We start from the raw sequence: 11,759 nt of genomic DNA on the forward strand, positions 1-11,759 counted from the left end.
CACAGGCAGGATGTTAGCCATGGGAGAGAGAGTTTTATGGGTCTGAGGAAGGAAAAGGAGACAAATGGCTCTTCCCAAGGGAGAAAGGATCTTTATTAACCACCCAGCAGATAGTGAGGAACCAGGTGATGGTGAGGAACTAAGTGATGATGATGGACCAGGTGATGGTGAGGAATCCATGGTGCCAGATGGTGAGTTCCCACCCAGGTCAGGGCAACGCCACAGTCCAGCTACCAGTTTAGGAGGATGCTGGTGGACTCGGTTGTGGCAGGGGCATCTCCCTGCCCTGAAGGCTGTTGCGGAGGAATGGTGACAGGGGAAGGTGAGGGGCAGAAGAAGACACTGTTTGAGGATGCTGACGTAAAGCGCATGCCCCTCTCAACAGGTCCCAGTTTCATGGGTCCCCTCAGCCCCCCATAACCTGCGTGGTGGAGCTGGGAGGGGCTCTCTTGATGGTCCAGGATTAGCGCGGCGGTGGGTCCTCTTGAGTCGCAGACTTGGCACAGCAGCCAGCGCTGGCCGGTGCCTGGGGCCACCAGCTCAGGGGTCCTGCTGCCACAGGGAGATGTGCTCCTGGGCTGTGCCGGGATGTGGAGAATCAGTGCCCGCCTCGCAGCGGGTCACAGAGCCAGCAGAGCTGGGAGCTGGCACCCTAAGGGCTCAACAAACTGGTGAAGGTGCTGAGAGGGTGTCCAGCTTCTTACTCACCAAACTGGCAAATGTACCGGTTTCGTGTCTTGCAGCGCTGGTCATTCCAGTTGAAGGCGGCCGACGCCTGCATCTCCACACAGTTCCCGAACCTGCGCCCCAGCGGGAGGGCGGTGAGGCCGGCCAGTGCAGCGGCACCGCGGTGACACCGTGCAGAGTGCAGGTTGTTCTCCAGATCCAGTGACCACTTACCCCTGGTTGTCCGGTTGCCCAAAAGCGAAGCTGCTGAAGGAGGATGGCTCACCCACATCCCAGCGGAAGGAAGCCTTGGATGTCTTGTAGGTGAGACCTGGGGAAGCATGAGGTGAGGTGGCACGGCCGCCTGCATCCCGGGCAACCCGCACCCTACCCGCTGCTGTCACTCACCGATCCAGAAGTTCCCAGTCTCAAAATCGGTGTCTGTCACCCTGTTGCTGGTCTCCAAGCGGCTGAGGTAGAAAGCCAGGATGTCCTGGACCTTCTGGGTTCTGATCTGGGCCAACATTGCCCCTTTCTCCTGTGGGGAAGGGAGCGAATCAGTCCCAAACCTGTGGCCCAGACTCACACCAGCAGTGGAGAGATTCAAGAGAGGACTGCGGGCACAGGTGGCATCTTTCAGCTGCGAAGGGATGTTCAGAGCATCCCAGGGGCTCACCTGGCACTTTATTTTGGCTCTATAGTAGGTGTCGGCCTCGGGGGACACCATGAAGCAGTCACCGTCTATCTGCACGTCGCAGACGTGGAAGGGAAACTGAATCTTCACTGGGGGTACAGGCAGGCGCGGGTGGGTCCCTGTGCTGGCAGAGCCAGGCCCACAGGAGGACCCTTTGCCCCACTCCGGGGGTCCCAGCCTGCAGATCCCCACTGTGACCCTGAAGCATCCACCCTGGCCACGCAGGTGGGCGCAGACTCACTGCCGCACTCGGCGCCGCCGTAGCCCACGTCGCAGAGGCAGGAGCACTCCTCCTTCCTGAACTTGCCGTGCAGGCACTGCCCGCTGCACCTCACTGCGGGCAGAAGGCGCTGTGTGAGCTGCCAAGGGCTCAGCGACCCCCTCCTGCCCCTCGCCGGGCTGAGCTGCCCACACACACCCGTGCACCGAGTCAGCGTGCTGCTCGCTCACCCTGCACCACCGTGCGCGTGATGGCACCGAGCGCACCACAAACACGGCGCCAGCCACGTGCCTGCATTGCACTGACCCTGCGCACGCACGTGCCGCACCGACGCCGCAGAGGCATGCGCTGCAGCAGCCGTGCACACGCATGCACTGCCCTGGCACTGCACGTGCATGCACTACACCAACCCTGGGCACTCGTGCAACGCACTGCTGTGGACACGCGTGCCCCGCACCCACCCCGTGCATGCGCCGCAGCGACCATGTGTGTGCAGCTCTAGAGGCGAGGGAGGCGGTGGCTGCGCGGGTGCCCCTCACACCTTGGCAGTAGCGGCCCGTGTAGCCGGGGGGACAGACGCACTGGCAGCTGCTCATGTCAAGGCTCCCGCCGTTCCTGCAGCTCATGCGACAGGGATTCCTGGGCACCTCTGGACACAGCAGAGAGGCAGTGCAGGCGTCGAGGGCTGCGGCGCGGCCAGCGGCCACGCAGGGATGGAGGGGTTGCAGGGACTCACCGCACAGCCCGCCGCCGTGGTCCCAGGACTTGAAGCAGCCGGAGAGGCCGGCGGTGCAGAGGGAGCACCAGGGGCCCTGCTTGTAGGGCAGGACGGGCATCCCCGCCACCTCCCAGTTGCCCCTGGGGCCGCAGGGACCAGTGGGGCATCGCACCTGCCCGCTCTGGCCACGCCCCCTCGGACAGGCCACGCCCCCTCCCGCCAAGCCACGCCCACCACGCTAAGCCACGCCCACTCTAGGCGAGCCCGTCTGCTCCACAGCCATTCCACGCCCCCCAGAGAGGCCACGCCCACTGAGCAGGCCAACCCCGCCCCTGAGACCACGCCCACTAAAGCGAAGCTCCGCCCTTCCCCAGCGAGGCCCCGCCCACAAGACGAGACCACGCCCACCAAACACAGTCAACACCAAAGGCTCCGCCCCCAAAGCAAAGCCCCTCCCCTTCCTCACAGAAGCCCCGCCCACAACGCCACGCCCTTCTCCATAGACCACGCCCCCATAGGACACGCCCCCTCAAAGACCACGCTCACGACCGGCGCCCCCAGCGAGGCCACGCCCACAACGTAAACCACGCCCCCAGTCATAAGCCACGCCCACCACGAGACCACGCCCCCTTCCCCACATATAAATCCAGGCTCCCCTCCCAGCCCGCCTTACCCCGGGGAGTAGGCGCAGGCAAATGCCTCGCTGGTGCCGTGGCTGCCAGGGCAGAGGTGCCGGCCGCAGCCCAGCTGCCCCGCCGTGGCCCACACCAGCTGCGGGAGAGCGTCTGTGTCACCCCGGGCCTCCCAGCCCCTCTGGTTCTCCCCCCGCCCCGTTCCCCCCACCCACCTGGGTGTAGTGGTGGCAGGTGGCATTGGCCGCGCAGCGCCCCGTCCTGTAGTCGTAGCGTCGGCCCTCGGCGAACCAGCGCTCCAGCACAGCCGCGAAGCCCCCGGCGCCCGCTGGCAGCAGGGCCTCGCTCCAGCCCAGCTGCGGGGCTGGCGGGGCGGCGGGGCTCTGCAGGCAGCTGGCTGCCCGCGCCCCCGCCAGCAGCCCCAGCTCCTCGCTCCACTCCTGCAGGGAGCGGCCAGCACTGGGGGACGCCCAGGGGAGCCAGAGGGATGCTGTGGGACAGTGGGGGAATTGCCCTGGACGGGGCTGGGGACCACCAAGGGCGTATGTCCGGGGGGATGTGAGGGATGCAGCCAGAGATCCCAAGGGACCAGCCCTGCCCTTGGTGTGTGCAGAGGTGAGATGATCCAGAGTCATCGAAGGGCATCACAGGACACGGGGGTCTCCCATGAGGGCCCTCAAGGGGCCAGTGCTAGTTGGCACGTCCTCCCCGTGGGCCCCACCCCGGGCAGCTCTCCTGCTTCATTAGTTTGTTAATGACAAACCGTGGTGTGCAACCGTGGGCTGCCCAGCTCCCTGGGCATGGAGTGGGAGGTGGGCGGTGGGGACTATGGGACACAGAGGGGGCTCACCAGCTTCTGCATGTTGGCAGCAGGTGGCTGAACTTTGCTCCTCAGCTTGTTGTGCAGCGAGAGCACCAGGAAGGTCTCCTTCATGCTGAGAGCTGGGGGGGCAGAACAGCTGGGGATGGGGCCCAAGGGGCTAGGGGTGTGGGTGCCTTCCCCATATCCCCCGGCTGCAGCCAGGGATACAGGGAAGGCACCCGGGTCTCCATGGAGACTCCAGGGGAGAGAAGAAAGCGCTTTTGGGCTAGGAGCACAAAAGGGTCAGGGGCCGGGGGGGTCTGGCTCACTGTCTTGCATGGGTTTGCTGCGACCACCAGGAATGTACCCGTTCCCCCACCCCCATCTCTGTGTTGCGAGCACCCAGACCCCACCGGGCTGGCCTCATCAGCCCAAAATGCACACACCACCTGACCCCTCCCATCACCAGCTCCATTCCAACATCAGCTCCAGGCCCCCCCATCACCCATTGAAACCTCCGTTCCAATTCCCAGGTGCCCATCACCTTCCTATCCCCCTGTCTGCCTGGCCTGGCCCCAGGAGATGGTGCTTAGGGTCCCCCCCACATTCCCCCCTGCCCCTCTTCTGATTACCTCCTGGAGCCAGTGCAGAAAACTTCTCTGGAGGATCTGAACGCGCCTCACCCACTTTCCATGCCAGGAGGTTGTAAACCAGCAGCGCCAAGAACTTCATGCAGGTAGCTGGGCTGGGGGGGACCAGACCCCTAAGGCTCTGGAAGGAGGATTTGGGAGAGACGAGACCCCTCGCAGCAGACCTGGTGTCGGGGCGAGCTTGGCTGTGCGCTCCTGCGCGCTTGTGCACGCTTGTGTGTGCTTGATTGCGGGATTTGATCCTATTCAGAACTCCAGACAGGCACTGCTGGTCAGCTCGAACAAAAGCTTGACGGGTGAGCAATAGCTCTGTCAAAACAGTTGCTCGCTGGTGCGAACACAGCCTACAGCTCCCGGGGCCCCGGCTGCAGCCCTGCTGGGATGCCCTGTGGTGGGGTTGGCTCCCCGGGCTCTGCCCAGCCCTGCTGCCAAGCCAGGGTTGGGGTGGAAAGGGAGGCAGAAGCAGGAGTCCCAAGAGGGTCCCCCTTTGGGGTGCTGGGAGATTGGATCCCAAGGGATTGGGGGGCAGCTAAGGGGGACCCCTGCTGCCGGCTTTTCTCTTGTCCCATGAATTAAACATGCTGAGGAGGTAACACACACCACCACGGGCACAAAGCCAAATACCTTCTCCTGTGAGCTGGGCAGCGTGGTTACAGGGTGAGAGGATACGAGGGCTGGGGGGTGCGGCGGCAGGGGAGATACTGGGCTTGGGGGGACACATCTCAGCAAGCTCTCGGGGCTGGGTAGGGGTCTTGGAGCCCACGCTGCTCAGGGGGTCAGCAGCATCCCCATGGCTCTGTGCCAGTGCCAATGCCGGGGGGCTAGGGGTGCTTCCCAGGCACAGGGCAGATGTCTGTGATTCAAACCTCCTGGCTCAGGGGTGTCTGGGGGACAGGCACCACTGCCATGCTCCTTCCTCTGGGCTGCCATAGGCAGGAGGCACTAGGAGCATCACCCCCTCCAGCAATCAGGGCATCCAGCTCTGAAAACCCTCAGTTCCCTCACCCTGAGCCTAACCCTAACCCTGGGCCAAACCGCAGCCCGAACGCTAATGCTAACTCCAACTCTTATCCCAAACCCTCCCGCTCATACTGGCCTAAACCCTTGGGAACGGACCTAACACTGGTCTTAATCCTAACACAAACCCTGACCTTAGCGCTAGCTATGAGCCCAATGCTAACCCCAACCCTAACGTTAATCCTGACCACAATGCTAACCTGCACCCCCACTCTAGGCTGCAGCAGAGCCTGGGGATCCCCTTTTAAGCTTCCAGCGTGGTTTAGCTCCCTCCAGTACAGTCAAGCAGAGGTTGCTGAACCAGTGCTGCTCCCCCGCTGCCCTCTGCAGCAGTCCCAGCCCCACCATAGAGACAGACCCCGGTGCTGAGCTCAAATCCGTTCCTTCTCCCAGGACACTTTCCCACCCTTAGCAAATGCATGGGATTAGCCACATCCAGCACCCCTGCGTGCCGAGGAGCCCAGGAGCCGTGGCTGGCCATGGGGGGAGCCCGGCACCACTGGTACTGCGGTGAGAGCCGTGACAGCCACCGCCTGGCCCCGGCATCTGCTGGCCCTGTGACATGAAAGGCCCCAAAACCTCTGATGTGCAGAGAGGGAAGGGAAGGGGAGGCTGGCGCCAGTGCCAAGGGGAAACTTTCCTACAGCTCGGCCTCGGCCAGAGGAAAAACCAACAAACACTTAGGCATGCGCTGCGGATAAATTCTGGCAAGCGCAGGAGTGCGGCTGCGAGCGAGCAGGGCAGAAGTGGGGTGCCAGTGCCTCGTCCCTGCAGCCTGCGTGGCTGGAGCCAGCCCCGGCACGATGTTCCTCATCCCACTGCCAGCCTGGTTGGCTCTGGGCATCCTACAGCTGCCCCTCGGCAGCACCCAGGTAAGGATCCCTTGTGCCTGCTCTCCAACTCCCTTGCAGACCCACCCCCCTCTTGCACCCCAGTGCCTCGTCACTGCCCCAGGGTTGGGGGTATGGCAGGGCCACCGCGCTCCCCTGCAGCAGTGAAATGGTGTTAAATTCACCAGGGGCATCTGAGCTGCTCCTCAGCATCCCAGTGCCGGGGCAGGATTGGGCAGAGGCGCTGAGGCTGGAGCAGATATGGAGGCAGAGGCAGATGGGGAGGAAGGGGCTTCACCCAGAACAGAGCATCCAAGCTCCGCCAGGGGAGGTTTAGTCTGGACATTAGGAAAAAATTCTTCACAGAAAGGGTCATTGGGAACTGGAACAGGCTGCCCAGGGAGGTGGTTGAGTCACCTTCCCTGGAGGTGTTTAAGGCACGGGTGGACGAGGTGCTAAGGGGAATCGTTTAGTGTTTGATAGGAATGGTTGGACTCAATGATCTGATGGGTCTCTTCCAACCTGATTATTCTATGATTCTATGAAACCAACCCCAGATAGCTGCCAGCTCGGGAGGGCTGCGGTAGGGTGCTGGGGGAGCCCGTCGGGTGACAGAGATGCCCTTGCATCCCTCCAGGAATGTGTGAGCCAGCAGCAAGCGCTCGGGGTGGTGCGGCAGATGCAGAAGCTGCTGGCAGCACAGGAGGCTGCCCACCTGCGTGGCATGCGTGGTCTCCGGCAGCAGCTCTCCATGCTCCAGAGCCACCTCCAGAGACGAGCCACCAAACGCAACGGTACCACTGGGCCACAGCCGGGAGGGTGACGTCCCCACTGGGCTGGCTCAGACCCCCTGGCCCCCAGCAAGCAACCTGGGCGAGGGACCTCCAGCTCCTCAATGGGGCTGGGGTTGGCTCCAGCCTGGTGATGTCTGTCCTCACCTGTATCTGTCTGTCTGCAGAGACCTGTCCACAGCCAGTGGTGCCCCTGAATGGGCGGATGCTGGGCCGGAGCGTGCGGGTGGGCCACGATGTGCACTTCATCTGTGATGCTGGCTTCCAGCTGCTGGGCTCGGAGACACGGACCTGCCGGCAGGACCGCACGTGGAGTGGCACTCGGCCCTTCTGCAAAAGTGAAGTGCTAGGAGATCAGCCCTGCTCCCCTGGCTTGCAGGGAGAGGAGCCCAGAGGCTGCGGCAATGGGCACTGAGGCCAGGCGGTGGGATGGGGTGAGGATGGGCTTGTCTGGCTGGCATTCATAGGCTGCTTCTCGCCAGGTATTGATGACTGCTCCAGCAACCCGTGTGCCAACGGTGGGACCTGCATCGATGGCAACCAGAGCTACACATGCCTCTGCCCACGGGGCTGGTCAGGCCCCAGCTGCCAGAGCCCCATCTCTGCCTGTAGGTGCCTGGGTTAGGGCTGCGGAAGACAGGAATGCTCATGGGCACAGAACCTGGCCATGCTGCACCCATCTCCCTGTGCTCCCTCAGAACCTCAGCCCCACCCCCATCACTCCATGGTTCCCTGGAAGGAACCTCAGCCCCCCTCGCCACGTCCCCATGCCCCGACCCTGGCAGTGACACCCTCTCTCCTCTGCAGACTGGGTGACTCTGAGCAACACCTCCTTCAGTCGCCAGCCCCGCTGTGCCGAAGGCCACCAGGGCTCACGGCGTTGCAGCTGTGATGCCGGCTTCCAGATGCGAGCCGGCAGTGTGTGCCACGGTAAAAGACGGGTGAAGGTGGTGGGGAGGGGGAGAAATCGAGGCTCGGTGGTGATGGGATGGACTGTTCATGCCTCTCTCTCTGTCCCCCCAGATGTGGACGAGTGCCAGCTCTTCCAGTCCAACCCCCAGACCCGGATTTGCCTCCATGAGTGCCTCAACCTCCCTGGCTCCTACCGCTGCCTCTGCCCCCCTGGTTACCTGCTCCACACCGACCGCAACACCTGCGAGGGTAAGAGCAGTGGGTGCAGGGAGGGAGCATCCCAGGGGACCAGGGGTGTGGAGCAGTGGGGAGGGTCCCGCTCACCCCACGCCACCGCTACAGATGTGAACGAGTGTGCTGGGAAGCAGCACAACTGCACCCAGGGTGACCTCTGCATCAACACCTTCGGGGGCCATCGCTGCGTGCGCCCCAAGTGCCCCCCACCACGCCACAACACCAGCTATGTCAAGACCTCAACCTTGTGAGTACTGCGCGTGGCTTGGCCTGCGTCGTGCCCTCTCCTCTAGGCAATGGGTTCTACATGTGCCCCAGGGACTGTGTCGTGTCACCTAGGGGCAGCAGGGAAAGTGCCAGCCACATTGCCACGTGGGGTGTGCTTGGCACACTCCCCGATGCACCTTGCCAAGAGCCTTGGGATGTTAGGGGCTAGGGGCGTGGGTGGGACCACCCCAATATATGGTGGCTTTATCCAGGGCCCTAGTTCCCCAGGGCCCCAGCTTGCAGGGAACGACACTGTCTCACCTCTGCTGCCCATCCTTACAGTGTCCCCAGCTGCCATCCACCAGGCAAACACCCCCCGTCCTGCTTGTGAGACTGAAGTGCTTTGTGGCTGAGCACAAGCAACCCAAGTGGAGGAGCATCCCTACAGTGGACAAGGGATGTTCCTTTGTGGGAGGCACATTTGAGCCTAGCTGCATCCCTGGCCTCCAGCTGGAACTGTGGTAACCCTGGTCCCAGCCTCAGAGCACGACCGAGAGCCGTGTCCCCGCAAGGCAGGGCACTTGCCTGGCAGAGGCAGGGACAGGACAGACGCTGGATTTGTCTGACTAGGGTTGCTGTGCCACAGGACCAGCAGAGGGGCTGAAATGCTACCTGCAGCATGGTCTAGGCTTGTTTGCAATGATGTGGGCAGCTCCCTGAGAGCCAAACCATGTTGCTGAGCAGTGGTACTGTTCTCTCCTGGCAGCCAGTGTGAGAGGAACCCCTGCCCCATGGAAAGCCGAGCCTGCCGCCTGGCCGCCACCTCCATCTCCTTCCACTACCTGCCACTCCAGGCCAACCGCACAGTGCCCCATGTCCTTTTCAAGATGTCCACCACCCATTTTGTGGGTGACAGCCTGCGCTTCGCCATCATGGGTAGCCGGGGCCAGGGCATCTTCACCGTGCGGCGCACCGACCGGCAGAGAGGAGAGCTGGTGCTCACCAGCCCTTTGGCAGGGCCAGCCACGCTGGAGGTGGAGCTGGAGATGAGCGAGTTCTCCCGCAAGGTCCTCCTTGGCAAGCACATCTTCAAGGTCACAGTCTTTGTGTCCCCATATGAGTTTTGATCCCCTTCGGAGGCCGGTGTGGGGCCAAGCCGTGGTGTCTCCCGGGGAGCGATAGAGCGGATTCAAGTCAGTGGTCCCAGTTTTGGTCCCACTGGAGATATCCCTCTGCCATAATGCTTGCTCGTGCCTGTTAGGGCCAAGCCACCGCAGCAGAAACAGTCCCTGTCACAAAGGCTGCAAGGAAAACCCTGCGGGCAACGCGGGGCAGCCTGGGGGTACCTGCTTCTGCCAGCGTTTCTCCTCTCTGCCACCGCAGCACACAGAGGGGCAGGGCAGAGTGAGCCAACAGCATGTGGTGTGCAGGTCCAGCTCCTTGTATCTTGCAATTTCTAATAAAAGAAAAGTGGCTGTAGGAAGGGTGTCTGTGCTCTGTGCTGGCTGTGGAGGAGCAGCCTGATGTTCCCAGGACAAGGCTCCTTGGGAGAGCTGGGGGCTGTGGTCTCCGCGGTGTCCCCTGGCAGAGCTCAGGCTGACAGTAGAGCTGCCAAGCCCACCCGGGATCACGCAGCGTCCATGTCCCTCCCAGCAGCGCCGCTCTCGTGGGCCATGCTGAAGAATCCCCCAGTGCAGGACTGGTAGATGGGCTGAGCATGTGCCTCAAAGCCCCTTGGATGGTGCCAGGGAAGGGCAGCGGGTGTCCCCGGCACCAACTGAGTGGGTGACAATCACTGGGGGCCGTGTTTCCTCGTGGCCAGCTCTGACAGGAGCCGACAGCACAGGTAGCCCAAGCTGCGGCTCCGCAGCTCACCAGGCACTCAAGCTGTCGCCCTGCTCCTGATTCGAGGAGGGTGGGCAGCGAGGTCAAAGAGCTGCAGCCCCTCCAGCTATGTGGGCACCTCAGCCACTGCCAGCACAGCCAGACCCCTGCGCAGGAGGAGCCGCCGCAGGTCAAAAAGGTGACAGGGGCCTTTGGGGACACGAGTGGAGGACTCCCCTCAGCACACAGAAGCTTTCTTAGGTGAGTGTCCGGCCAGCGTGTGCCAGTGCCCCTCGCACAAAGCAGCCGCTGTGTGCAGAACGCAGGCGGCTCATAAAGACCTTCTTGTGCCGGCTCTGCCGCTGGCTCCAGGGCCAGGTACGGCTGCTTTGCTGGAGGAGGGAAAAAAAGCCTCCCTAGGGCCGGTGGAGTTGTGGGCTGGGTGGTGGGGCTGGCCATGCTGCATCAGGAGAATCCACAGCTGGTCCGTGCTAAGAGGAGAGGCCGGGATGCAAAGCTGGGAATCACAAGTGTCAATAAGAGGGAATGGCCTCAAGCTCCACCAGGGAGGTTTAGGCTGGACATTAGGAGAAAATTCTTCACAGAAAGGGTCATTGGGCACTGGAACAGGCTGCCCAGGGAGGGGGTCGAGTCACCTTCCCTGGAGGGGTTTAAGGTGGATGAGGTGCTAAGGGACATGGTTTAGTGTTTGATAGGAATGGTTGGACTCGATGATCCGGTGGGTCTCTTCCAACCTGGTTATTCTATGATTCTATTCTATTCTATGATTCTATTCTATTCTATATTTATTTCTGCCAAGCTGGGCGCTCCAAATGTGTTCTTTTCCAGGTTTCTTAGACCTTTCAAACCTTCAGGTACAGCATGACTGGACTAATCCCCAAGGCCCACATTACTGATCACGAGTCATAGCCAAACTTTGCAAAGCAACAGCATTTTTCCAGCATTCTTGGGGCTTGTTTATTACAGAATCACACAGAATCACAGAATAACCAGGTTGGTTTATTGATGCAGATGCCCCTGGGGCCAGTCTTGTGGTAGTTGAATATATCAGTATAGTATATAGAACTATTCTATCAACCAGTCTTCATATAATATATATAATATGAAGCTCATATATAGAAAATATATATGGCAAATCCTATATAAAATATATAATAGATATATTATGCATTATAAATTATATATAATTATATATTGTATATATGTAATATAATTGTAATTAACAGATTACATGATATATTAATGATATATTAATATAGCATGTCATATATACTATAGAATCATAGAATAGTTTGGGTTGGAAGGGACTTTAAAAGGCCATGTACTTCCACCCCCCTGCAATGAATCAATATATATTATATAATCGGTAATATATAATATAGTATATATCATATAATACATAGGATTTGGCATATTTGGTTGGACTCGGTGATCCGGTGGGTCTCTTCCAACCTGGTTATTCTATGACTCTATGATTCTATATATAATATCATACATATTCATATAATCATATATTATTCATTATTGATGATATAATCAAC

The 11,759-nt window shown here is 60.5% G+C and overlaps 2 protein-coding genes across 2 annotated transcripts; one reads left to right on the forward strand and one right to left on the reverse strand.

Moving 5' to 3' along the window:
* Positions 1-500: 500 nt before the first annotated feature.
* LOC138726502 (C-type lectin domain family 18 member A-like) lies at positions 501-4,479 on the reverse strand. The gene is made up of 12 exons (XM_069868301.1): positions 4,365-4,479; positions 3,781-3,872; positions 3,146-3,370; positions 2,972-3,069; positions 2,317-2,438; positions 2,122-2,229; positions 1,602-1,694; positions 1,343-1,449; positions 1,075-1,204; positions 901-997; positions 709-800; positions 501-578 (listed from the first exon to the last, which is right to left on the reverse strand). The coding sequence occupies exons 1-12, from the start codon at positions 4,462-4,464 to the stop codon at positions 541-543; spliced, it is 1,302 nt and encodes a 433-aa protein (XP_069724402.1). The 5' UTR covers positions 4,465-4,479; the 3' UTR covers positions 501-540.
* Positions 4,480-6,166: 1,687 nt separating this feature from the next.
* LOC138726677 (fibulin-7-like) lies at positions 6,167-9,692 on the forward strand. Its single transcript, XM_069868613.1, has 8 exons — positions 6,167-6,271; positions 6,867-7,023; positions 7,188-7,358; positions 7,503-7,628; positions 7,828-7,950; positions 8,044-8,181; positions 8,275-8,413; positions 9,140-9,692. The coding sequence occupies exons 1-8, from the start codon at positions 6,203-6,205 to the stop codon at positions 9,498-9,500; spliced, it is 1,284 nt and encodes a 427-aa protein (XP_069724714.1). The 5' UTR covers positions 6,167-6,202; the 3' UTR covers positions 9,501-9,692.
* Positions 9,693-11,759: the final 2,067 nt, after the last annotated feature.

This window comes from Phaenicophaeus curvirostris, chromosome 14 (genome assembly GCF_032191515.1).
Source record: "Phaenicophaeus curvirostris isolate KB17595 chromosome 14, BPBGC_Pcur_1.0, whole genome shotgun sequence".
Lineage (NCBI taxonomy): Eukaryota > Metazoa > Chordata > Aves > Cuculiformes > Cuculidae > Phaenicophaeus > Phaenicophaeus curvirostris.

What these genes read in the sequence shown, in the direction of transcription:
- LOC138726502 (XM_069868301.1), bottom strand. Translation starts at nt 4,464, where the DNA reads ATGAAGTTCTTGGCGCTGCTGGTTTACAACCTCCTGGCATGGAAAGTG. An exon ending in CACGGGCCGCTACTGCCAAG is followed by an intron (nt 1,695 to 2,121) that starts GTGTGAGGGGCA and finishes TTCTGCCCGCAG; the next exon opens with TGAGGTGCAGCGGGCAGTGC. An exon ending in CGGCGGCGCCGAGTGCGGCA is followed by an intron (nt 1,450 to 1,601) that starts GTGAGTCTGCGC and finishes CTGTACCCCCAG; the next exon opens with TGAAGATTCAGTTTCCCTTC.
- LOC138726677 (XM_069868613.1), top strand. Translation starts at nt 6,203, where the DNA reads ATGTTCCTCATCCCACTGCCAGCCTGGTTGGCTCTGGGCATCCTACAG. An exon ending in TGCCCCTCGGCAGCACCCAG is followed by an intron (nt 6,272 to 6,866) that starts GTAAGGATCCCT and finishes GCATCCCTCCAG; the next exon opens with GAATGTGTGAGCCAGCAGCA. An exon ending in TATGTCAAGACCTCAACCTT is followed by an intron (nt 8,414 to 9,139) that starts GTGAGTACTGCG and finishes CTCTCCTGGCAG; the next exon opens with CCAGTGTGAGAGGAACCCCT.